This window comes from Bombus affinis, chromosome 14 (genome assembly GCF_024516045.1).
Source record: "Bombus affinis isolate iyBomAffi1 chromosome 14, iyBomAffi1.2, whole genome shotgun sequence".
NCBI classification, from domain to species: Eukaryota; Metazoa; Arthropoda; class Insecta; order Hymenoptera; family Apidae; genus Bombus; species Bombus affinis.
In genome coordinates, this window is record NC_066357.1 from 7034841 (window position 1) to 7058960 (window position 24120).

The window sequence follows — 24120 nt, forward strand, 5'->3', positions numbered from 1 at the left end:
CTCTAACTAATGAAAAATTCCAATACGCTTTACATATATCCAAACTCTTCTACCATCTAATGATATAATTCTCGATGATCTACATACTCTTTCTATCCAACTCTTATTAACCACGATATAATCCTTCGTTTATCCAGTTTTTGTCAAATATCGAATTTGAAAGAAATACAACACGATTGACAAGAGCACCTAGACCACTTGTTCGAAAGCTGGTACGGGATAGGATCGAGCGTCCATCGCTAGCGATGTGTCACCGGCCGAGTCGTCGGTAGGGTGCGCAAGGGGGTGCAAGTTGCGCGGGCGCACTACCAGGACTATCGATTTCGCGAGCAGAAGGTGCCACACGCTGGGCCATCGATTCGACGCTCGTCTAAAAGGATTGTAGCTGGTGATCCCCGAAAGACGACAGACGCTCGAAGGAGAACTTACTCGAGAAACTACGCTCGTGAACAGTTCAAGGTGGGGCCGATTCTTAGAATCGGTCGGATATCGTTTCTCCGATTCTGGATACCACGGTGGTCATCGATTCCTCCATTCGATTTAATCTAAGTGTCTCGGAGGAAAAAGAACGTTGATCCGAGGATAGGATAGTCACAGTCCTGGGCTCCAGTCATGCCGAATTACTATGCACACGAGGATTACGATTATGGGACAGCCGATGGAACATCGCAGGAGGGTCCTGGTAGAACGATACAACAGGTGCCAGGTGCCAGGCCCATAGTGGACCCACAAGCCCAAGGAGAGGTCGATCCTACCTTGTATCCTCAACCAAAGGAGGCGACGCACAAGATTCGTGGCAAGAGCGACGTGATCGAGTACCTGTTTGGTTCCGTAGATCAGGAATTGCTTACCGTGAAAACGTTCTACTTCTTCTTCTATTCGGCCTTTGGTTCCCTTTTTCCTCTGATGGGAGTCTATTTCAAGCAGATGGGCATGAACGCCGGCCAGTGCGGTCTCCTGATGGGACTAAGACCCTTCATCGAGTTCCTTAGCGCGCCTTTCTGGGGTTCGTTGGCTGACAGGTGAGAGGTTCGATCTACTAGACTGGTAAACACGGTAACTCTCAGTCGGGAATTACTCGTGCAATTCAGTGGCAATTATCTTAAGTCTTTTCGTTAAATTGTATGTACTATATACTCTCGTGGTATATCGTACATGTTGCATATATATGTTATTAAAAAAAAGAATACTAAAGTGGCAAAGTCCAAATATCAACGAATGTGACAAGCTTCAAATCTTTTGGTTAAACTATATTTCGAATGCTTTCGTAGCACATGTTGCTTATACAATAGTTCGCAAAAGTATTTGTACACCTGCCATAGAAAATTTGTATGCGCGTATTATATGAAACATTTTGATATTTCATTAGCACTATAACGAGACCACGATCGGCAAGACTATATTGGCAAAATTTGAATTTAATCTGAAAATATATACAGAGATTGCAAACTATTTGCTACAAATTTATATTTAGTAAAAGTTCAGTATAAATAGCCACTTTAAGTATAATATGCGATGTAATATGCAATAAATGCGACTTAGTTATAATTTTTTGAATAACACACTTCCTCTTCCGATCTTCTCATTTATCCTTCAATATCCTTAACCTAGTTACTGCATATTAAGAGTCTACGTTAGAAGTTTTTCTTATTTTAGAACTATTATTTCCATCAGCCACTTCTACTGCTATTCTTTATCTTTTCCTACCTCGTTCTTTCTATCTTTCTTTGTCATTCCTTCATCTATACTAATTTTTTATATCTCAAAATCTTGTTCACACCTGTGTTTATTCTTTCTACTCGTGTACAGTCTTCTATCAAATGTTTTAACGTCTCGATATTTCTCTCACAGACGTTACACCTTCTTTCCTGTCCCCATCTCTAATATCTGTTCTTCTCTTCTACGTTTCCACGTCTCATTCTATCTATAATGCTTTGGTCCCTCTTCCTACTTTTTCCTTTAAATAACGTGACATCCCGATACCTCGTAAGTACTTACATAATCCACTTTAAGCATATAATAAGCGTTACAAATTGTCCCTCCGAATACTGAAGCTTATTAATATTGCGGATGACCATCTGCTTAAATACTTTCGTGATCTCTGCTCGTATTAAATATCCTGCAACTTCTGTATAATGTTTAGAATCGTTCCAAATTCTACCAAATATATAACCATGATATTAGTGTTTTACTACAGTGCTAGTGAAATTTCAAAACGTTTCATGTAACACACGCAATATGTTCGTAAAGAATGTCGACAAGTGTACGAATAGCTTCTCGACCCACTATGTGTATGTATATATGTTATTAAAAAGAAAAATAAAATGCTAGTAGTAAAGTTCAAATATCAATGAATATGTTTTAAAGAAATGTAAGTTGGACGAATGACACGAGTATAGAATTCTTTTTACGTGCCTCTACTTACTTGCCCTTTTAACTGGTATTACATACACGTATGTTTGGATTGCATATATAAACAGTTTGCTCGGTTAATGTTAGTGGATATTATCCAGAATCCAATATTGCGTGGGTTAGCAAAGCTGGGAGAGAAAGCTTCAACCTCTTATCGATTTATCCGCCTCGAGGACAGAAAGAAACGCGATTTGACCAAGCCAAATCACACAGTTCCAAATTTACTTAGGAAATGGTTGTTTCTTTTTCAGGTGGCAGAAGGGCAAGGTGATTTTTTTAGCCTCTCTCTCTTGCTGGATCATCTTCACTCTTCCTCTGGCCTTCATGCAACCACCGGCCACATCGTGTTGGGTTATACGAAACAACACGCCGTATCTGGAACCACCGAACCCTAAATTAAGAATAGTTAAACGGTCCGCCAATCTTGACGATTTTTATCATCAAAATGACGAAGAATGCTTAGAGATAGCGGACAACGTCGTTTTCGAGAGGCTGCGTAAAAACAGGAAGATAAATCTACTGGCGGCTCCCGATTTACTAATGAATAAGGACAGGATGAACAATGTATACGAAATTTACGATCCCAATAACCATAGAATTCGAAGAGAAACGCAAGAAGGAACAAGTACTTCAACAGAGATAGCGGACAACGTCGTTTTCGAGATGCTGCGTAAAAGCAAGAAGATAAATCTATTGGCGGCTCTCAATTTACTAATGGATAAGGACAAGACGAAGAATGTATACGAATTTTACTATCCCGATAACCATAGAATTCGAAGAGAAACGCAAGAAGGAACAAGTACTTCAACAGAAGAGAGCCTTGTCGAAGATTTGAAATACAAACAGCTGGTGTTCGAAGAAAACGATCCTGAAGCTAAGACTATCGATTTTGAGACTCTGCAAAGAAAAAACCGTCCAGCTGATGTGCTCGAATACAAACGTTTCCTAAATGTAAGTTCTGTTCTCTGTTTCAGAGGCACCTACAAGTGCATAACAAAATTGAAAAATTTCAGTGCCATTAAGAAAAATGTATCAAAATGTGACAAAACAGCGAAAGTGACGGAATAAACAATGTGGCACTGAAATATGTTACACGGAATTATTATATTCATTTGTTTATTCAAGTAAAAGTACCAATACCTGTTGGAAAAACTAGAACTAATTTTGCTCGGTACTGCACGACTCTGTTCTATACATTCTGTGCATTTCCGGACCTTTAAACTTTCCACAAATACATCAAAATCCACAGTCTAATTATTACTACTATTTAGCTCAATCAAAGAGTCATCAAGTTTAATTTTCATTAATTTCAGAACCAACCTTTGGACGATGGAAGACCACCAAAGAAGGCGTATACGCATACCAAGACGAGAGTGAAACCACCACCAATGAAGGTCATGGTGAAAAGAGACGCCAATGATGAAATTTCAGAGGAGGAGTTTCTATCCAAGTTTCAAACGGTCACCGACAAGTCTCCAAGTAAAGTATCCTTGTTGGACGAAGAGGAAGAAGAAGAAGAAGCGAACGAAAATGACGAAAATAACGATGAAGATGTCCAGATGCCGTTTGTTAGAACCAAACGTTACGTCAACGTACCTCACTCCGGCAAGAGTCCTCATAGTGTTTCCAATGCTGCGAATTACAACGAAGAGGAGAACAAAGGATGGGTGAAACCTCTCTACAGTTCGATTGTCTACAGATTACCGGTACATGTCGCTTTCATATTTGACAATTGCAGCTAGTTTTCTTTCACTCTCGTGTTATCGCTTAACAAGCAATTACTGTTCTAGGACATCCAAAAAACCTTCTTCCTCCTGTTACTGTTGGTGATAGTGGGTGAATTCTTCTCGGCGCCTGCGATCACTCTAGCTGACTCTGCCGTCATAACTTTATTAGGCGAAGACGCGGACAAGTAAATTTTGCCTGTTTAACATCGAACTTCTAATTATTTATTTGCATTTCGAGCTTCTTTTCTGGTACAGGTACGGTCACCAGCGAATGTTCGGTAGTTTAGGCTGGGGTCTTGCTATGTTCTTCGTCGGTATCGCTCTAGATCATAGCACTGCGTTCTCCGAGCATCCATGCGGTCCAGATGCAATGGAGAAGAATTATACGATCTGCTTCGCGATCTTCAGCGTCCTCATGGGTGCCGCTCTGATCACTGCCACGCAGATCAACTTTAAGTACGACTTTCCGGTCACGGAACTGGTGAGTGATGAGATATCATGGTTACCAATATCACGGACCAAATGTCGAATGAAGTAACCCGTCTCGTTGTGCAGGAAGTGGAGAAGCCTCCTGCAGAACCAACAAGAGAGGAGCAGCTACAGAGTCAACTGTCTCAACAGTTGAATCTGCCCAGTCTTCAGGACTCGTCTGCAGGGGTAAATCTGAATGTGAAACAACAACCGCCTGAAGGCAAGGTAATGTATTCTTGATTTGAAGTGTTTACTGCAAAGTGGTGAAATTCACAGAAAATTTCATTCCAGAAGAATGTCTATCAATTTTTTATTACAGCCTACAATAAAATTCGAAAGGGATGAATTCCTTTAAGTCTTATCTTTCAGGAAATCATATGTGCGGTTATTTCAGATGACATTTGAGACATTATAAAATATAAATGTACTTACATTAATACATTGAAATATACAAATTTTCTCGTGAATTTACATTTTAATTACCAGGTTGATGGTAAGAGATATTAAAATGCTTCTGGGGCGCAAAGGGTCGATGATATCGATCCCGTAAGGCTATTATACATTCTAAACGAGCTTCGTATTGTTCCAGACGAAAATGTTTGCTCAAACGACGCGAGAGATCCCGGAATGGGTGACCGTATTGAAGCAATTCAAAGACCTCAAGTGCGCATCCTTCCTTTTCGTTGCGTGGTTCATGGGATTCGGTATCGGGCTGATTTTTACCTTCCTCTTTTGGCATCTTCAGGACTACAATGGCACACCGACTCTATTTGGTGTCGCCTCTGTGATCAATCACATTTCCGAGATATTTGCTTACTTCTTCAGCTTTAAACTGATCCGTCAAATCGGTCACGTGAAGGTAGTTCATTCATTTAATTTTCATTAAGAACCCTTAAATTCAATCCTTTCGAGATTAAGTTTTACAAAGATTGCCGAACTTCTTGTACAATAGAATACATGGGATACAGTAGAATATTTGTGTTCAACTTCATTTTCCATCATATTTGCAATATACGTTCATGATAATAAACATGAGTTGCGTGCACTACCTTTAGGCCACTTAGTGATTACGAAACTTATTTTTAAAGTAAATACACACATGCAATTTCAGGTGTTGTGCATGGGACTGGGTGGAAACGTGTTTCGTTTCCTTTATATTTCTTATCTGACGATTCCATGGTGGGTGCTGCCTTTCGAATTCATCCAGGGAATAACCCATGCGGCTGTGTGGGCCGCGTGTTGCAGCTACATCTCTCATAACACGCCTCCACAATTGCGTACAAGCGCGCAGGGTGTTCTTCAAGGTATCCATCATGGTCTTGGCAGGGGATGCGGAGCTGTGATCGGTGGCATGTTCGTCGACGCTTACGGTGAGCTCTTAGTACCCTGTGTTGCGTGATGTGTTATCGATTCATGTTGACCACGTGTCGAGAAATACAAGTAATTCGATATTGATTCGACTTGGAATATTCACAAGATTAAGTTATTAATAGCTTTCCAACGTTGCCTACGTCGTTTCTTAAATAAATCGATCAAGGCTAAATTCACCAAAAAATATTCGTGTCTCATCGACATTTATGCAACATCGCTTTGCCAAATCCGGATTCCCTCACAAAGTTGGGAGAATATTAATTAGTGACATTTTATAAGTCACGAGTTACAGGTTATAAGAATTAATAAATTCTCTTACGTAACAGAAACAAGTTTGCTAATGAAACAAATCAAGTTCTACGAACAAAGTTACAAGTCATTTGATAATCCTAACTATTAGAATGTTTGTTCGATTATGAGAAAGGTCTATGACCTACGACTCGTAACATATCAATACATTAATATCATTGATTGGTAGATTATTGCGCAAGACGTATTATAAAATCTCTTAAACATCGAAGAAATGCTAACATACTTTTCCTCTCGAAGCTGATTAATGCAACTTTATTTACTATCTGTCGTTCGCAATTTTCTGAATTGATTGACATGCGTTTTAAGACTGGTCTATATTTCTGCTAGCGTTTGTCGTTATAATTCAAACTTCGTAGTCGCTGATTCCATCGATTGATCGTGTAAACTTACGAATACATTTGGCACCGTATTAAATTTTCTTCTTTCGATTCTATCAACGTGTTCAGAATTTTCATTCACAGACTTTCGCAAAGCTTACGTGACACATCTTTTTATGTACGTTGTGTTTTTCCATGTGTATGCATTTTGTACTTCTTCTACATTAAATGGGACTCTTTTTCGTACAATTTCCTAGGAACAACTGCGACATTCCGAGCTTACGGTCTCATCTGCATCGTCGTTCTTGGCGCGTTCGTCTTCATCAACTTTTACAGAAAGGATACAGGCTTCGTTTCCGACCTGCCACAGACGGAGGATCCTCGTCAAGTAGCCGAAGCGACACATCTGGCACCGCACGGTGTACCTAGCAACGCCATTCCTCGCGCTCTTAGCTCTACTCGACTGCACGAGTTGGCTAATCAAGACACGGGTTACGGTGCCACTTACCAATCTGGCGATACTCTCAACGTGCCAGGTGCGAATGGAGGTAAGATTTCCGCTTCTCTGTTCGTAATATAATGGCTCTTATATTTGCAAAATAAATAAGAATCTCACAATAAGCGATAGATTTTAATTCTAGTCTTTTAATACTACTAGTACTATTGCAATATGAGCCTTAAGAAGTTTGTTCTTCTTATATATTTACAAATTACACGCTATTGTATTTATTACGGAATTTATGTATCAATTAATTAGGTTTACATCAAGTTTCGTATCACTTAATAATATATACTTTCATATGACTACAAAAATTTGATACTATGAAAACGAAATGCAGAAATGATACAAAAGACGCTTCATTGAGAAATAAGGATATATGCAAATATGTTTTATAGCCAGTATATATGTTACCAAACTCCTAACGAATCAAACGATTAAAATGCCTGCCGGTAGCCATTGTCGATGAGAGGAGATCTTTTCATCGCCAATAATAATTATCACGGGCCTTTTTAAAGAAAGCTTTTGCATTGTTCATTCAAGCGTGTACAGGATGAAATACATTTTCAGGCCCAGTAAACCCGACGAATCCATTCCTGAACACTGGAGGCGGCGGCGGAGGTGGATATAATTACGGTATGACTGGCAATGGCGAGGACGAGTATATCCGTAGGAGCTTCCAGGTTTAGTAAAATCATTCTAACTAAAACGTCCACAAAGAAGACGTTTGTTGGAAAATAAATGATAAAAAGAGAGAAAACTTCTACGCAAGGCTATACTCTCTGAACGAAAAACACGTTTTTCTTTATTTCTTTTCGTGCTTTTATTTTTATACAATCATCAACACCGTTGTCGCGACAGCTGGTTACCCCCAATATTCTGTTTTCCTCTGTTTCACAGCTTTACAATGAGGTGATTAGCAGGGAATTCGACCTGGTTAAACCACCGCCGATAGTGACCCATCTACACGCTCAACAACCATGCACCAACCCCTTCCATCAGCACGACTACGAATGGTAACAGTCCGGGACGTTCGATCCCACTTGAGGTGATTAGGATGCTCATGGAACGCTGGTCGATAACCGGCATGTTCTCTGGAGAACCGAAAACGAAGGACCAGCTTCGGAGTGCTAAGCAGAAGGAATTTTTACACGGTTAAAAAAATTCGATGAAAGCCCCTTGGTGCCTCCTTGGAGCGACACCGTTCGTTATACTCGCATTAAATGATATCGTCGATGCAAACTATTGTAACAAATTAATCACGGTATAAAGAGCAAACGAACAGAGAGAATTCTTTCCGATGCTAACAATTCGATTATCAAGCTTGGAGAAGCATCGACAGGATAAAGCGCAACATTCAAAAGAGTAAAAAAGAATTGACCATGAGACTGATCGATGGAACGATGATTTAAAAGTGCCTGCTCACTATGATCTTGTTGTTTACCGCTAAACACTGCTGGGATTACGAGTTTCGTAACGCTAACGTAATCGACGAAAAACATTCGAAGAAACATGCGTAATCGAGGTGAGGATCGCTCGCTGGGGGCACCGAAGGGCAGCTTCGATCGGATGAGAGAAACGTCTGCGAAATATACGAGACGAAAGTCCAAGGGCGAATCGAAAGAAAGCCATCCGATAAAAATATTTTGTTAGGATATAAACGTGCTGGTCCCGTGATACGTGATCGTCTCGTAGAATCCACTTTTAACGTTATTTTGACAAATTTGAGATGCAGGTGAAGACAAGATCTTCACGTACCACACGGATCATCTCGTGTATATGCATAAAAGGCCACGATGTACAGCAAAGAAAGCAAATGTCTTTCGTGACTGAAATCTATGTACGTAATATACCTGACACGTGTAGTACGGCACAACACGATCTGCGGGGTCGCTTCAACGAAAACTCATATCCTATACAAGGACTTGCATTCCATGGTAGCGTTCGAGTACATTTTCATCGGTTGTCAAATACGAACCGACGAGAACGAGATTTTCCAAGATTCCATCTTCTCTAACCAGTCAGTCGAGACTTTCGCGACTTGAAACAGAATCGGTCGAAGAAGACCGATTTGCGAGTTTCTCATCGTACGGATTCGAGAATTCGATGAAACTCGGATCACGGCCGCGCCCTCGAATGCAAGCAATTCGATGTAACTATTACGTGTATCTTGATGTGCAAAATCGTATTACTCCCTCCGCTTCTCTCGTTTTGTTACGACTCTCTCCATTATTGCGTATCTAGCATTCTTTGACGAAAGTCGTGAATCGCTAAAGATCATTGTAAATACTATTATCTCTTTCTTTCTCTCTCTCTCTCTCTCTCTCTCTCTCTCTCTGCTTCTCTTCGCGTGTGAATATTAAAGAATGACCCTTGACTCTTCTCTCGTTCGCCCGTTGTTTTCCGTTTCTAGGCTGAACGTTGCTCGTTGCGTGTTGTATCTGTAAAATGTTTCACACGTACTGTAATTACTGTAGACTATCGAGTTGTTAATTCAAATACTGTTTTCTTATGTGAACAGGAAACCACGTTTCTCCGCGATAGGTGTATGATATTGTTAATAATGAGAGATAATTAAGCGGATTCGTGATAAAGATGGAAAGCGTAACCCGGTCTTTATCGTCGGAATCTCAATAAAACTATTAACGTCGTGCGTTTGCCCGAATCAACGTTGAAGTTCTCGAGCCATCGCTATTTTCTTACTATTTAGTTTCAGTCAGAGAATGTATCGTTTTAACCGCGCTCAATTCGATCTTGTTCAAAGTGAAGACTCGATTCGAAGGCGTTCGAATCGAAGATAAAGCGATCCGAGAGCACTTACTCCGCAATGTTTTTCACTCGATGGGGTATTTTTGTTCGATTTGGTTCGGCTAAGTGTGCGAATAGCCTGAACCAAGCGGAATCTCGTTTCCCGAGGCACAAGCTAGACGTAATGTTGTACCTACGTTACCTTAAATGAAATTTAAACACTAAGGCATAGCGTTGTACGTATCAGAGTGCTTTTTAGCTCAGTATTGTTACATAGTCGGTATGGTTACATTATTATTAATCGTATGTGTGTGCGTCAGAATGAACACGTGTTACAGGGGTGTTTCGTTTTCTCATTGTTCCCCTGTATGAACACCGGTTTTCGAGGACACCTTCCACCGAAATCGAATAGAATTAGGCCAACAGCGCCCGTAAGCACGAAACGGATAATCATAACGTAGTAGCTGATGTTGTAAACGCAGTTTCCATCGGAATGTCCGATGGACGTAACAAGACAGCGAACAACGTGGATCGAACCTCATTGTCTCGCGACTAACATGCACACGTGCACGATACACAATGAGACCACTTATCTAATTAATCATCGAAAGACAAATATCGAATGATAGTAGATTGAATAGATCTAGCGCTTGCAATTGGTTGGCCACACTCCCGATGCATGTGATTTTCTAATAATTTGAATACGATACTTTGTTGGACATTGCGTAAACGAATGCTTCTGGCGTCCCATTTATAGTTTGCTTTCGTAGATTTAAGAAAAATCGCTGTCAAGCCTGTTAGATTTGTTACACGGCATCCGGTGAAAGGCGTGCTCGAAATAAATGAAGTTATCAATTATTTGTTTCGCGTTCTTCGACAACTAGCTCTCTAATAATAATCGTACGATTCGCAACAAGCAATATTGCGTGTCGCTACCAACCGGGCAGAACACTTTTTAATGACATTTAACTCCAAGTCTTCCTATCACGTAGACCTATTAAGAGATCAGAAATTTCCGTCAGAGAAAAATTCTAAAAGCAGGAATAAAAAGTAGCAGGACAGCAAGGAACGTATGAGGAATCGCTACATATTGCGTAATATAATGTAGCCAACGTTATGCGATCGAACAAAACATACGGTGGACTTTAACTTTACTTTCACCTTCTATTAATATTTCACACGACGTATCTTCTCTTTCCTCTTCTTTCGACTTGTCTTTTACCTTTTTCTTTTTTTGAGCGACTTTGCTCGAGCATACTTTTCACCCATATCAACGCGTATCTCGTGATAGTCACCATAACGAAAGTGGAGGACATAGGAAATGTGCATGACAGGGAACATTTGGCGAACTCGATACATATCATATAGCGATTAAGTTGAAGAAAAATCGATGTAACATTCGAGGAACAGCCGCTTCGCACGTGATTACTTCGTCTCGCTTGGTATCGTCGGTAGAACGACCGATAACACGTCTTTCGTTTCTAATACTTCTCGAGAGAGAACGATTCGCGATAATGGAATACGACGTGATCGCGAACAAACGCGCTGAGATCATATCTTCTGTTATGTCATACGATCACAATTCGTACATACATTTCGTGTTTTGTTTTGTTCTTTTCTTTTTAAATACGTTCTCGCGTTCAAATGACTGAAGTAACGTAGCTCGAATTCGATTCATTTCTGTTCATCGACGAGCTGAGGAGTTCATTGAATTCGTATTGAAAAAGGCCTGTCGAGGGATTCATGTGCGAAGCGCGATAAACGATACGCTGTACGATAGGTACATCGTCATTAATAGATTATTAACAGAGAAAAAATATAATATATAGTAACGATGTAATTAATATACAGTTTCAACAAAAGAGAACCGTGTCTTTTTTACGCTTTCCTTCCATGATTAAGCTAACCTGCCCGTTTGCAAACATAAAATAAATTCGTAACATGCATATACAATGACTACGAGAAGTATTTGTACACCATTATTTGTATTTATCATGGCATTTATATGCCAATTATATAATTCATTTCTATATACTAAATAATTCCAAATGACTGCAAAAAATTGACATTGTGAAAGTGAAATTTAACACTCAATAGAAAATGCTTCACTGGAAGAATAAAGTGTACAAGTACTTTTTATAGCCACTATAGCTATTCATAAATAATATTTTATTCACATTGAAATCAATTGAGGTCTTAACCTGCGCAAGCAGTAGGATGCATTCAAAGGCGTAAAGCAAGAGGCGAATATCATGCGCTTCTTAAAACGGATGAATGAATTAATATTCTGTTAATTACGAACACTCGCTAAATATTCCTGTCCAATATTTATGTAGCCATCTGTTCAAAATATTCTATAAAAGTTCTATAGAATGACGCAATATCAGTTGGAAATTCCAGGTATACGATATGAAGTTGACGTAATAAACAAACATTTTGTTCGTTTTCGTTTTCTTTTATTTAAGATACAGTAAGAATTAGTGGGAATGATCGCAAGATAACACCCAGTACTTGGTAAATAAAGGTTTATTCGATATTCTTTTGCCTATGTCGATATTACTTAGTTTGGACAAAGTTACAACTAGAGGCACTAGTCAAGCTTAAATTCTAGCCGACTACGAGTTCGTATTATCATCGGTATACTAAACTATGTTCCCCCAAGTATGATTCGGAGAAGAATCGAAAATTGTATCAATGATTGACTAGATAGGACTAGTAAATTAATTAACAACTATTATACTCACTCCGAGTTTTGATCACTGACCACTAAGTGGTGTCTTTTTTTTCTTTTTTTCTTTTTCTCTCTATAGATACCGATAGGTATGTGATTGTGTGTGTATATGCGTGTGTGATGTAATATAATAATATATTATTATAGATATATAGGTATATATGTAAAGTGTATACGTGATGCAATTCGCAGAGATAGGAGGAAAATACGGAAAAGTCAAGAGAAACCGATGCGCACCCTTTTAGTCTCTACTTAATAAAAACACTATCCTATGGATGTAAACTAGTTTGTCATAAAACTTACTACTGATTTTCGTGTAATATGAAAGAACGATAAACACGTGGACTTTACGTTCGCCACCTGCATCACACATTTCCGGCGATCTATTTCTCTTATGACTCTTCGCCATTTATAATACTACGAATTTTGTGTACACCTGCGTTTCCTCTCTCTTCTTCTCTCTGTACTTTTTCTTTTCTTTTTCTTGTTATGCCACGTAAAATAATTCCGTAATACGGAGAACAACATAGTCGACCTAGATCAAGTGAGTATCTGTATAAGTTAGTTTGGTTATTATGCACAAAAGGTTCAAATACATACTTGTAAATATATAAATTGAATGTGTGTTCGTAAAGATTGAATCCACGTGTAATATATGTATTATGCAAATGGCAAGAAGCAAGCAGAAAAAGGCGGCTATAGTAGAATTCGTTTGTTTGAAACTTTAAGCGCGAAGAAGAATTAATCGTTGATAACATTGGAGAAGTTCAACTCAAAGAATTATTTTATATTAAATAAATGTCCATGAAAAATTTAGAAAACATAGCAAACATCGGTTAAATTAGCTTATCATTGGCATTATTGCATTTGGTTTCCAGTTCTTATTGGCACAACATGTACACATTTTTTTAATTGCTGCATAAAAAAGAAAAGAAAATCGCAACAGGAAAAAAAAAGAAAGTACAACAAACAATACTTGTTAACAATCAAATTGATAATAATCAAATTAACAACATCCGATGTTGTATTATACACAACTATAGTACTTTTGACGTAATGGCTGCTTCTAATACTAGTATTTAATACTTGAAATGAGATTAGTTTGTACATTTCTCGAGTTTCTCACGCAAAACTGGACCGACACCGGGCAGTGTGTCATTACGGCAGAATAGCAGTAAGTGTATAATACTGGCACAGTGAGGCAATGACCTTAGGATTCTCTAAAACTATTAATAATATAATATATATTTCATCATTCACCTACTGACTCATATAATTCATCCATACTTTCATGTCGATTATTCTTACTCACACATTTCCTCTTCCATTTGTTCCTTATAAAAACCAATAATAACAACATCGAACTGTCGAGGGCCGATTCTTTGTCGACGAGTATCATAAAATACTAATTCAATGTAACTTAATTTGATAACTAAAAAAACATAATTATTTGTAACTCGAACCAATTGAATACGCCGACAAGGAATCGATTCCTATCATATTTCGTTAAAACTTTGCAACAGAGTACTTAATTTGCACGAAGATCCTATACTCCATAGTCACAGCCTTTAGGGATGTAACTTGATGCATCATTGTTATTCCTAAAGCCTAGTAAATACTGCAGGCACGAATAAAATCCCGAGATATTTGTCGATTTGGATTTTTCCTTCCCCCTACATGATTGTTTTAGAATAACTACCTATTGGCTGTTACTTGTCCCATTTTTAAATAGAATAAGTATAAGAATTTCCAATCATTAAACTAATTTTTAGATATGTGTCAAAACGTGGAAATTTATCGAGTTGTGAATACCTACGCAACTTTTCACTTTTTTCAACCTGATTTGTTTTGCGAAACGAAAACTGTTTTACTCGTCTAACAGTCTATAAAAATTGTCGAAATTGACATCATACTAACGATTAAGATTAAGATTCGAAGTATCGAAAGTTATGATAACCCTATATCTAAACTGAGCAACTATCGAATCGTAAAACCTTCGACGGCTCGAAGAGTAGATAAGCCACTAAGGGCTTGTGTTTCTTCACATTCTGAACACGATTCTGTATCATATCGTACAACCCAAAGTCCCAGACATGCGTGAGAACCTATGATTTATGCTTTACTGATGCCACTTTCTGCCATATCATAACACGCTGAGCGAGCGGTCTAGTTTGCAGTAGGAACTAAATAGTTTGATAACCAAAACATTGTATCATCTGCTGAGATCTTATTATTACCCTGATTTAGTCAGATATCGACTTCAAACATATCTTGTTCGATCGGTTTTTTAACCCAACTCCCAAGATGTGCCTTTATGAAAGCTTCCTTCAATTGATGCTTGGCAAGCTGTTCGCAGGGGAAAATTAAACGAAATAATGATAAACACAGCTCTTGTACTGATGTCTAATGAGATTATTTCGACTTACCGAGTAATTCTGTACGGATGATTTCGCATCCAAGTAATGGCGGCACTGATTTTTATCAGCGTCGTCTAAAGTATCAAGTTTACCTAGTAAATTGTAGAATCTTCTGAAGAGCACCTGCTTGGATATTCTAGACGGTTTACCTGATTCGTCTTTTCCAGTGGTACAGTTTATTACCTCAGCTTCTGGTTGACCTATAAAATACGACAAATTACAATGAAGTATTTAAATCACCCTCTTCTCCTCTACCTACCAATTGTCCAATTAACGCTGTAATTAGGTGCTTTCCCAGGTTGTCTAACTTCGGAAGATGTGATAAGACTCATTAGCGGTTTACTGAGTCTATAGGGTGGTGGTAATCCTTGAATTGTGTTTTCGATACGTCCGCAGACCGCTCTGTACATATGGCTTGGGTTCAATAGACTGCCAAGAACGATGCTGTGGAAGTAAATTGGCTCGATGAAGTGGCTTAGAAGTGCACCTTGCACACCAAGTACGTTCCACCGAGCTATTTTGTCCGAACACGACATCGTTAGCAGTCTTTGGCCCTATAAGTTGAAATAAATATTTGCACTAAAGTCTGCACAGAAATGAAGAGTATTTACGTGATCGTATTCGACATAGAATACATCATACCATAAGTACACCATCCCATGTTTGAATACCTTCGCAGCTCTTTACAGGAATGGTACCTTCTCCAGATTCTATTTTGGTTCGCAACTGACCTCTTGCTCTTCGATTCGGATGTTTGTCGACAGACTCATTTTCTTCGTGAGGTGAAAAAATTCTGGCATCTCCACAAGGAGCAGTGTTTATGTATAAATGAAACTGAATTCCTTGTCTTAGTTTGAAACCCTTTTTTGCCGGTTCTAAGATAGATTCCGCACCACGATCCTCTGTATAAAGCTCCAATTGTTTATACAAATATTCGCACAAACATCTCCTTGCAACTACTTCTGCGTGGCAATCATTCAAAGCACCGCCACTAACACTAAGGTGCTCCCCAGAAACACATTTGGTACCTTTTATGTAAAAAGAAAAAAGAAAATAATATAATCTCTTTGTATACATTTTCAGTTTTTATACAAGAAATTATATAAGAAAGCTATTTCTCACCAGTTGTTACGCATATCAATTCTGCATCCGGTCCTTTAGTTTGAACAATGCCGGCTAAAACTTTACGACGAGCATGTTGCGGCTTCGATTGAATTAATTCACTAAATTTTTGGTTTACCATTTTGCCAATTTTATCAGCCAACATTTGAGGTAATGTCATTTGATCTTGCCAATGTCCGCTATTGGAAAATTTTGGCAATACACGAACCGGAAGAGGTATACAGAACGAAGAACTATGAACGTTCCTTAATTTAGCTAGCGCTGCTTTACTAGCTGCAGCTTTCGCTAATTTTTTACTTGGTCCAGTTCCCTCAAATGTTTCTCCATCGATTGTGATCGATATCGTAAATTTTGCATAACTTTCTCCATTGTCAGATATGCAATTATACACTACACCAGGATATAATTCATTAATAAGCGCTACAGGCCCTTTATCTAAAAATTTATTTGGGCTCTTTGGTTCTTGGGTCAAAGTTTTAAAAGCATTTACTAGATGATTATCACGTTCCGTAACATCGCTTGTAAAATCTGGTTCAAGAGGAATAGAAGGTTGACAAGTGTTAATTGCTTGATGAACCTCTGGTGTATTTCTAAACTGAATGATGTTTCTGAGAGCCAGTTCAGCAGCAGCATGTTTTGCCATTTTCTTGGTACGTCCTTTACCCTCGTAAGTTTGTCCATCTATTTGTACTGCTATCGTAAATATTGGAGCATGTGTAGGACCAGTTTGGTCAACTACCTTATATACTGCACCAGTTTTCAATTCATTCAGGGCACACACTGCATTTTTGGGCTGTGGATTCTTGTGACGCTTCTTTGGACTGGTTGTACCTGACAAAAATAATAGAAACAGATTAATTTACTTGGTGTATTCTAGTTGGCTTTCCTTTGCTCAGAAGAACTTGAACCTGAAAGACTTATAAGATGATCCATGTTCTGCTTGTTTCTATCAAATCATCTTTAATATGCACATGCGTAACAACTAAGTGCTGCTCAATAGCGTGATATAAGATCGTGCAACCAGCCACTGACCTTCAGGTTCTGATTCGGCAGGTCTCTTCAAGATTAATCTTGAGATATTTGGCTGCTCCATCTGTGAAGAGGACAACAACAAGCCAGTGCTATGGATTTGGAACAGGTATCTATTCCAAAAATGATCTTAATTAAATGAAACTCACCCCTGTCAAGTGAGTCTCCTGCAATCCTTCTGCAGGAGATGCAGCAGTGTTAGCACCGACTGTGAATACATTGTAGTCTAGAGATCGGAAATGAAAAGAATACGATTATGAAAATTGTGTACGCGATGGATGAATAAAAGATCGATGTTTGAATTTCATACTTGTTTCGTTAGAGTCTTTGTCATTATGCAACACCGTTAATCCGTTCGACATTTCTTGTCCAACAAATGCGTTGGAAAACGTACTGGAAAAAATCTTGTCTTGATGCACTGTACGTTACATTGATTTTAATTATACTCGTGTCACGATATGTCCGCAGCGCCACTGCTGGTTTTTTGCTAGTCTCGACATAACCTAATTCATCGCGCGTATTTGCATCGCAAATTTTTTAAGAAAATGATACACAGACACAAGAAAAAGAAAGCGGACAATCGTGGATGCGGATTTTAATCAGTCCGATATAACAACACACCTCTTGTCAAAGTAGCGCAGCTTGTTTATTGCGCAGAGCAGTACGCACACGACAAAGAAAACTCGCGCGCAGAGTCGATTCAAAAGCGAGTTGACGGGACTTTTCTGCTAGAATCAGCGTAACGATGCGTAAAAAGTTTAAGATGTAACGTAAACACAGACACATGAATGTATACATAAGATGTATATAATGGATATAACATCTTGTTTTTTTATGTTTCGAGAATGACTAAAAATAGAGTTGTACGATTATCACGGAAACATAGAAAATCCGTTTCTTTTTTCTTTTCACATTTTTATAACCTACATACATAACAATTACGCATGCAAAAAATAGCACATTTGTAGAATATTTGCCATTCAGAACATGTATCATCTTAATTGTACTACTATAACACCAATTTATTGATATCTTCGAATAATAATGAACATTACGAATGCGATAAAATGATAAATCTGAGATACTCACGTATTTTTATCAGAATGTAATTTTGCCATGCGAAAACTTTAACCGAGTTTGGAAGTATTTTTTCCTGCTCCTACAAATAAAACCACAGCTATTAGACACAAATTAGCACACGTGCGACATGCAAAACCACAGAAAAAGATGCTCACCGTTGTTTTCGTGAAATCTCGTGTTCCGCACAAACTGCTTTTCGTCATCAGTGGTAATTTTCTTCCCGTTTTCTTGCCCATCATGTGATTATTTTCAGTTTTCTACAATTTCAAAGTTTCTTCGGTGGAGTAGAAGTCGCGAATCGTAATTCTCTTTGTATTTTAAACTTCGTGATCTCTCACGACGGTTTAAGTACGTGCTGAAGCAAACTTCACCGCCAGGGAATCCCTGTATGAAGTATCACCGATGAATAATATCTGGATACTGGAAAAATACGTGAGTTAAAGAAATAACAGTGAGGTACTTCCCAACTTGTACGTTCGTCTTTTTTGTTTTAACGATAATGGTTCACGATCTTAACAGACTTTTTCCATTCCGATTCACTATTCATTCGAGGAGAAAGATATAGCTGACGCAATAAGTTTGCACAACGGTTATTGTAATTTGATCATTCTATAAGAACGATTGGCACAGTTCATATTCCGATGAGTTCGAGTGAGCAACTTTCTCTTTTTAACTCTTGGATAGTCTATCAGAAATAGGATGGTTGACGAAAGTATTCGAACACTATTAAAAACTTTTTATGTATGCTGACGTGGTGTTAGATGTAAGGTACTCAAGAAATACTCTCGATGTTCAACAATATAATTTATTCAACAATCAACAATCCTCGCTTTTCGACTATGTTTGCTTCGCTGTTACACTTGACCCTTTGCACTTCGCTGTTCAAAATCGAATGAATCTTTGGACAGATTCTTTTCTTTTGTTGTCCCTCGATATTCCCACTATGCACGCGTCCGTTAGACGTCTGTGACGTTATCGCGTACGCATTCTTCCGAATATTCGGCGGAAGGACCGTAGGGATATCGATTGGACATTAGGCATGTCGGCCTTACACTTTGATGACATTATGCTTGTGTCGCGAAGTCATCGAGTGCCGCCACAATGCTATATAAAATTTTGGAATTTCATTAGCATTTAAACGAAATAAAACTATTGCGATTATACTGACAAAATTTGAAAGGAATCTGAGGATTTACACATACAGGGTGGTCTAAAAATCAGTCCTTACTGCTCAATCCACGATCAAAAGTTAATCGGCTTCTAATCGACTGTAAACTGCAATATTACGAATTTTAAAAGAGGTTCTGCTTCGATGACAAGCCAAGAATACCTTGATCTTTTTAAATTGCACTATGTATTTTTGTCTGCATAGCACTGTATGCGAGTTACATATATGCTATATGTATATGTTCTTAGTTTGCGAGGTATTTGGAAAAGACTGTCAGTAACACCACAATATAGTAGAATACATTATTCTACCTATTGTTGTGTGTCGGTGACAGCTTATGCGTTAGTATGATGGGTTGCCGGCTGTCTCACGGTGGCTGGATAAAATAGCACCTAACCCGGAGATAATTTTTATCTTTTGTTTATAGTTTATATAGGATTAGGCGTGAGGTTGTAACATGCAAAGGAAAACCTTGCCCGAAATGTTGACTTCTACACCATATTAGTAGAATCATCGAAATCCAAGATGACGGCAGCTTTCTAAATAATTAACAACAACTATAGCATAATAGAAACGAGAAACTATGCGTGTAACATTTCTTCTAATTTAGGTGTTGGACAAAATACAACTTCATATAGGGACTAAGAGAACAAGAGCTAACTATTCATGCAATAGTAAGCGTAAATACGTTATAATAGACTAATTGTAAGTTTCAATATGTAATCGTGTCGTATTCGAGTTTCTCTCCGACACTTGCTCGGTACTGTTCAGTACGTGACGTGTCCACTTAAGATAAATTGTCGCAAGGTTAAATATTGCTGCTATCTTTCAACAGGCAGAGCATAATATTTATGGAACATTTGGCGGGACAAGGTCAATCGTCAAGAAATTGACGATGATTCGCCAGTTTCCAAAGTGAGGGAAAAGGTAAGAAATTCTTAACGAAAGGAACCAGAAACGGGATGCTCCAGGGAATAGAATATTCCCGGTCGTTTGGAATATCTAGGTTGATCGAAAACGTATCTCAACGTCGGTCGCCAGGAAAAAGTTCGTGAGCTTTTTGTTCGCGAGACGAATTGATCGGCGTCGCGACAGACGGAATACCGAAATATTCATGGGATTGGAGGTTTCCTTGGAAAAAAACTTGCTGTCGTTCAATTCTTCTTTCCCCAACTTTTTGGCAGCAAGAAAAAAAGGAAGGGGAAATCCTCGGATTCTTCTTGATGTTAGAATCTTTCTAGTATGACACGCGCCATTTCCGATACTTAGCGCGTCCCGATTGACCCGTAATACGCTAGTTTCCGATAACTTATGATTAATGCGTTACTCGAACGTTTCCTTAGTTGAATTATCGTGGCTCGATTTGCTATGTCTGATCGATTATGTCGACGATGGACGGACAAGTAAATTTGACAAGTTGACATCTGTTTTAGCATGCAGCGCTAGTAAGACTCATTGATACGTTTGCCATTGATTATCGAATTGCTTTGAGTTCGATTTATTGATTAATTGCCCGACATAATTTTGATCTACGTAAATCTTAATGTTTATACGAATGGTCGAGTAACAACTGGCTATTGGGCTGATAAGGTTCCAGTTGAGGCGTTGGTGTTCGAAGTGGTTTTAAATCGCTGCTTGCGAATCGAGAGCATTAGAAGAAACATGTTAAGAAATTGTCATTTCTTTCTCGTTCTATCGACGATCATAATTTTGTTGGTAAGCGATTGTACTTTAAGAAAGGAAGATTCAATGATAAAAATTTTGTAAAAAATTTCAGTCAATTATTTCTGTCCCTTTTTAGCATTTTGGTAAGGCAGATATTAGGAAGGACTGTCGCAGAGAATCGAAGGTTTCATGGGGTATGCTATACAGCATCTGTAATTATGAAGCCAAAGGCTTCGGTAATGAAGTATTACCATCTTTCTTTGAACGTTTCAGCCGCATTAAGACGGATGAAAGCCGGAGACTTGGAACAGGAAGATCAAAACTTAAAGTGCTACCTCAAGTGCTTCATGATGAGGCACGGTATCTTAGATAAGAACGCGGAGGTAGATGTGCAAAGGGCGCTTCGACATTTACCACGAAGCATGCAAGACTCGTCCAAGAAATTGTTTAACAAGTGTAAATCTGTCCGTAAGTATTTCACGCCTTTTCGTTCTCGATGTAAATTGTGCCATGTAGATGGATATTACGTCCTTAAGACTGTTAGGTTAACAACGTTGCACTAAATATGATTCACGTACACGATCGCTGAAAATTTGTAAGTTTTATTCAAAATAGGAGACGTTCTAGGATCTATGTGCGGAAGTGTAATTTGTTCTACCGGCTTATGATTATTCGTGCGCAATTATTATGATTCTAACATTGAACTACTTACTTTCAGAGAGCGACGATCCTTGCGACAAGGCTTACAAGATGATCAAATGTTACGTAGAATATCACCCAGAGGTAGATACATTTTCATTTGTTCAGAATTTCTTCGTTTAACAGAGACGAATTCATTCCTATTCGCGTTACAGATTTTGCAGAGCGTCCCTTTCCTCTAGAGCTCTCGTCAGGAGAGCCGCAGGGAGATACTCGAGTATTAAAAAAAAGAAGACGATATTACTCCGCTTTCGTGTAATCATTCTGCGATGAGAGACAAAAGAACGAAATAGTGCTGTATGCATGGTTCAACGTTAAATAAAATTGGAGATGTAGCACGGGATAAATGATGGGAAGAAAACGATAGCCTTAATTCCTCAACGTACGATTTTTCTCAATGTAATCGGTTAAAGATGCACTACCTTTCTCAGCGTAATTGTTTTTTGACTATATACAAATGTAGTATCTTAATGGGTCTTAGAGGAAAGGACAAGTAATGATGTTTGGATTTAATAAATGATATTCGAAGCAACGAAATGATTACAATGCTGTTGTACGTCCTATTCTCACAGGCGGCTTTCGACTTCTCAATTCATACTCTGCACACTCTGCACACTCTAACACTCTGCACACTCTGCACACTGCACATTCTGCACACTCTGTACACTCTGTACACTCTGTACACTCTGTACACTCTGTTCACTCTGTACACTCTGTACACTCTGTACACTCTGTACACTCTGCACACTCTGCACACTCTTGGCATCCGTTCACTTCGGCATCTCAACTAGCACTATCCCTAACGTCTCTTTACCTTTTCCCGTCCTTCGGAACAGGTATCCCTAAGCCTGTGGTCAAGGTCACGCAGTCTTTTCACGAAAATTGTCTACTTAAAAGACCCAACGGTACATTGATGATGAACGGTACTTTGTTTACGGTTCGGCCGATACCTTAGGCCTTATGGCCCCGATACTACACAAATGATATATATACTTTTGTAATTCTATCGCTACATTTTATATCTTTAATGTTCGAATGCTAATGTTAGGGTGTGCCCTTGAATTTATTGTATCAACTTAGTTACAGTGGGAACGTTATTTATTTTTGCTATATACGTGCATGACTGTGAAGGGGTTAATCGCGTACGCCAATTCAGCTCCTTCAATTCTTCAAAACTGTCAAAACTTTGAGAAAGTTTCGTCCCTTAAGGTATTCATCGGCTTAGCGGATGAGGTTCTTTACAGGAACGCGGAAGGAAAATCATTCAGCGAACGATCGAAACTTCCGACAATGTAACATATTCACCGAGATATTGGCGTCTGGCGGAAATTAACTTCCCTCAACGATGCTATTTTTCTTACCTCTGCCTCTGTAATTCTACAACCTCGTTTACGCGTCGATGCCTCTTACAGGTCGGTATTAACCTTTCTGTAAGCAACCAAAATGTTGCGGTTATTTAACAATCTCAAAACAGCAGTTGATTAGGTAATAATTATGTCTATGATAATACTATTTCCAGCTTTGTCTGATATTGGTTCTCTAAGCCAAAACTCGACTCTGTATCGTTGGTGTACTTTGTCTACATCAGTTATGACGTTAACGTCATAATTAACATTTCACACATACAGGATGTTAAAAAAAGGAAGGGTTCGATACTTAAAGGGCTTATATACTATTATAGGATAAGGGGTATATACTATTATAGGATTATTTATTCAGAAATATTAGAAATTAGGATTTCCGATGATTTCTACCCTATACGATAAATTTATTGATAGATGGATCTATTTACAGTGAATTAAACAGGAAACGATGGTTATCTAAAGTAAAATAAATACAGTAATGTGATATAACTAAGACAACTAAATTGATAACTCGACTAATCTGAACGAGTTTCGATAGAACAAGCCATTCAACAAGCAGATGAAAGATACCATCGAAACTCGTTTCTCCCTAAGAGAAAATTATCGTTAATAGGATTTTCGGTAATGTAGTCGACGGACGAAAGAAACACGCCTAGTTTGTTCGAGCCAGCAACGTGAATGTACCTCTAACCGACTTCTGAAAACGTGGCTTAGGTCGCGTCTATATTCACCGTGGTGGAAGTAGGTCACACAGTTCTGCCCCATCGGGGTATTAAAACAATCCCTAAGCTGTGCGCGCGGCCGGAAAAGGGCGCGGGGGCCAAGGGGTGGCGTGGAACGGTGGGCGTCAGCCACGGGAAGGGGTAAATAACACACCGAGGGAGGCGGACAACACGCGTAGGAGAAAGAGCAAGGGTGACTCTAGTAGGGAAAAAAGAAGCTGGTGCTGCTGAACGGGGGTTATAAGTGGCAAAAGTACTGCGAAAAG

The 24120-nt window shown here is 38.8% G+C and overlaps 3 protein-coding genes across 12 annotated transcripts; 2 read left to right on the top strand and 1 right to left on the bottom strand.

Annotated features, from left to right (window-relative positions):
* The first annotated feature begins 321 nt into the window (after positions 1-321).
* Positions 322-10715, top strand: LOC126924334 (major facilitator superfamily domain-containing protein 6). 2 transcript variants are annotated; one of them, XM_050738689.1, is made up of 11 exons: positions 322-1022; positions 2664-3363; positions 3726-4118; positions 4203-4324; positions 4395-4620; positions 4695-4835; positions 5200-5469; positions 5722-5980; positions 6868-7158; positions 7680-7792; positions 8010-10715. In XM_050738689.1, the coding sequence occupies exons 1-11, from the start codon at positions 613-615 to the stop codon at positions 8127-8129; spliced, it is 3045 nt and encodes a 1014-aa protein (XP_050594646.1). In that variant the 5' UTR covers positions 322-612; the 3' UTR covers positions 8130-10715. The 2 variants fall into 2 exon arrangements, with proteins under 2 accessions (XP_050594646.1, XP_050594647.1); XM_050738690.1 differs by having other exon boundaries at positions 7680-7745.
* LOC126924337 (double-stranded RNA-specific editase Adar) lies at positions 7886-18530 on the bottom strand. Of its 6 annotated transcripts, none has more exons than XR_007713487.1 (9): positions 17467-17943; positions 17306-17382; positions 17160-17220; positions 16128-16958; positions 15648-16033; positions 15265-15559; positions 15015-15205; positions 8963-9550; positions 7886-8239 (listed from the first exon to the last, which is right to left on the bottom strand). XR_007713487.1 is itself a non-coding variant. In XM_050738697.1 (9 exons), the coding sequence occupies exons 1-8, from the start codon at positions 17516-17518 to the stop codon at positions 14836-14838; spliced, it is 1992 nt and encodes a 663-aa protein (XP_050594654.1). In that variant the 5' UTR covers positions 17519-17962; the 3' UTR covers positions 9417-9550; positions 14826-14835. The 6 variants fall into 6 exon arrangements, 5 of the variants coding, with proteins under 5 accessions (XP_050594651.1, XP_050594652.1, XP_050594655.1 ...); XM_050738697.1 differs by lacking the exon at positions 7886-8239 and adding an exon at positions 14826-14934 and having other exon boundaries at positions 9417-9550; positions 17467-17962; XM_050738694.1 differs by having other exon boundaries at positions 7886-9550.
* On the top strand, positions 17236-22305 carry LOC126924346 (general odorant-binding protein 83a-like). Of its 4 annotated transcripts, none has more exons than XM_050738713.1 (6): positions 17236-17265; positions 20995-21120; positions 21206-21263; positions 21343-21537; positions 21788-21852; positions 21924-22305. In XM_050738713.1, the coding sequence occupies exons 1-6, from the start codon at positions 17251-17253 to the stop codon at positions 21948-21950; spliced, it is 486 nt and encodes a 161-aa protein (XP_050594670.1). In that variant the 5' UTR covers positions 17236-17250; the 3' UTR covers positions 21951-22305. The 4 variants fall into 4 exon arrangements, with proteins under 4 accessions (XP_050594670.1, XP_050594669.1, XP_050594672.1 ...); XM_050738712.1 differs by lacking the exon at positions 17236-17265 and adding an exon at positions 18521-18668; XM_050738715.1 differs by lacking the exon at positions 17236-17265 and adding an exon at positions 20171-20331 and having other exon boundaries at positions 20838-21120.
* Positions 22306-24120: the final 1815 nt, after the last annotated feature.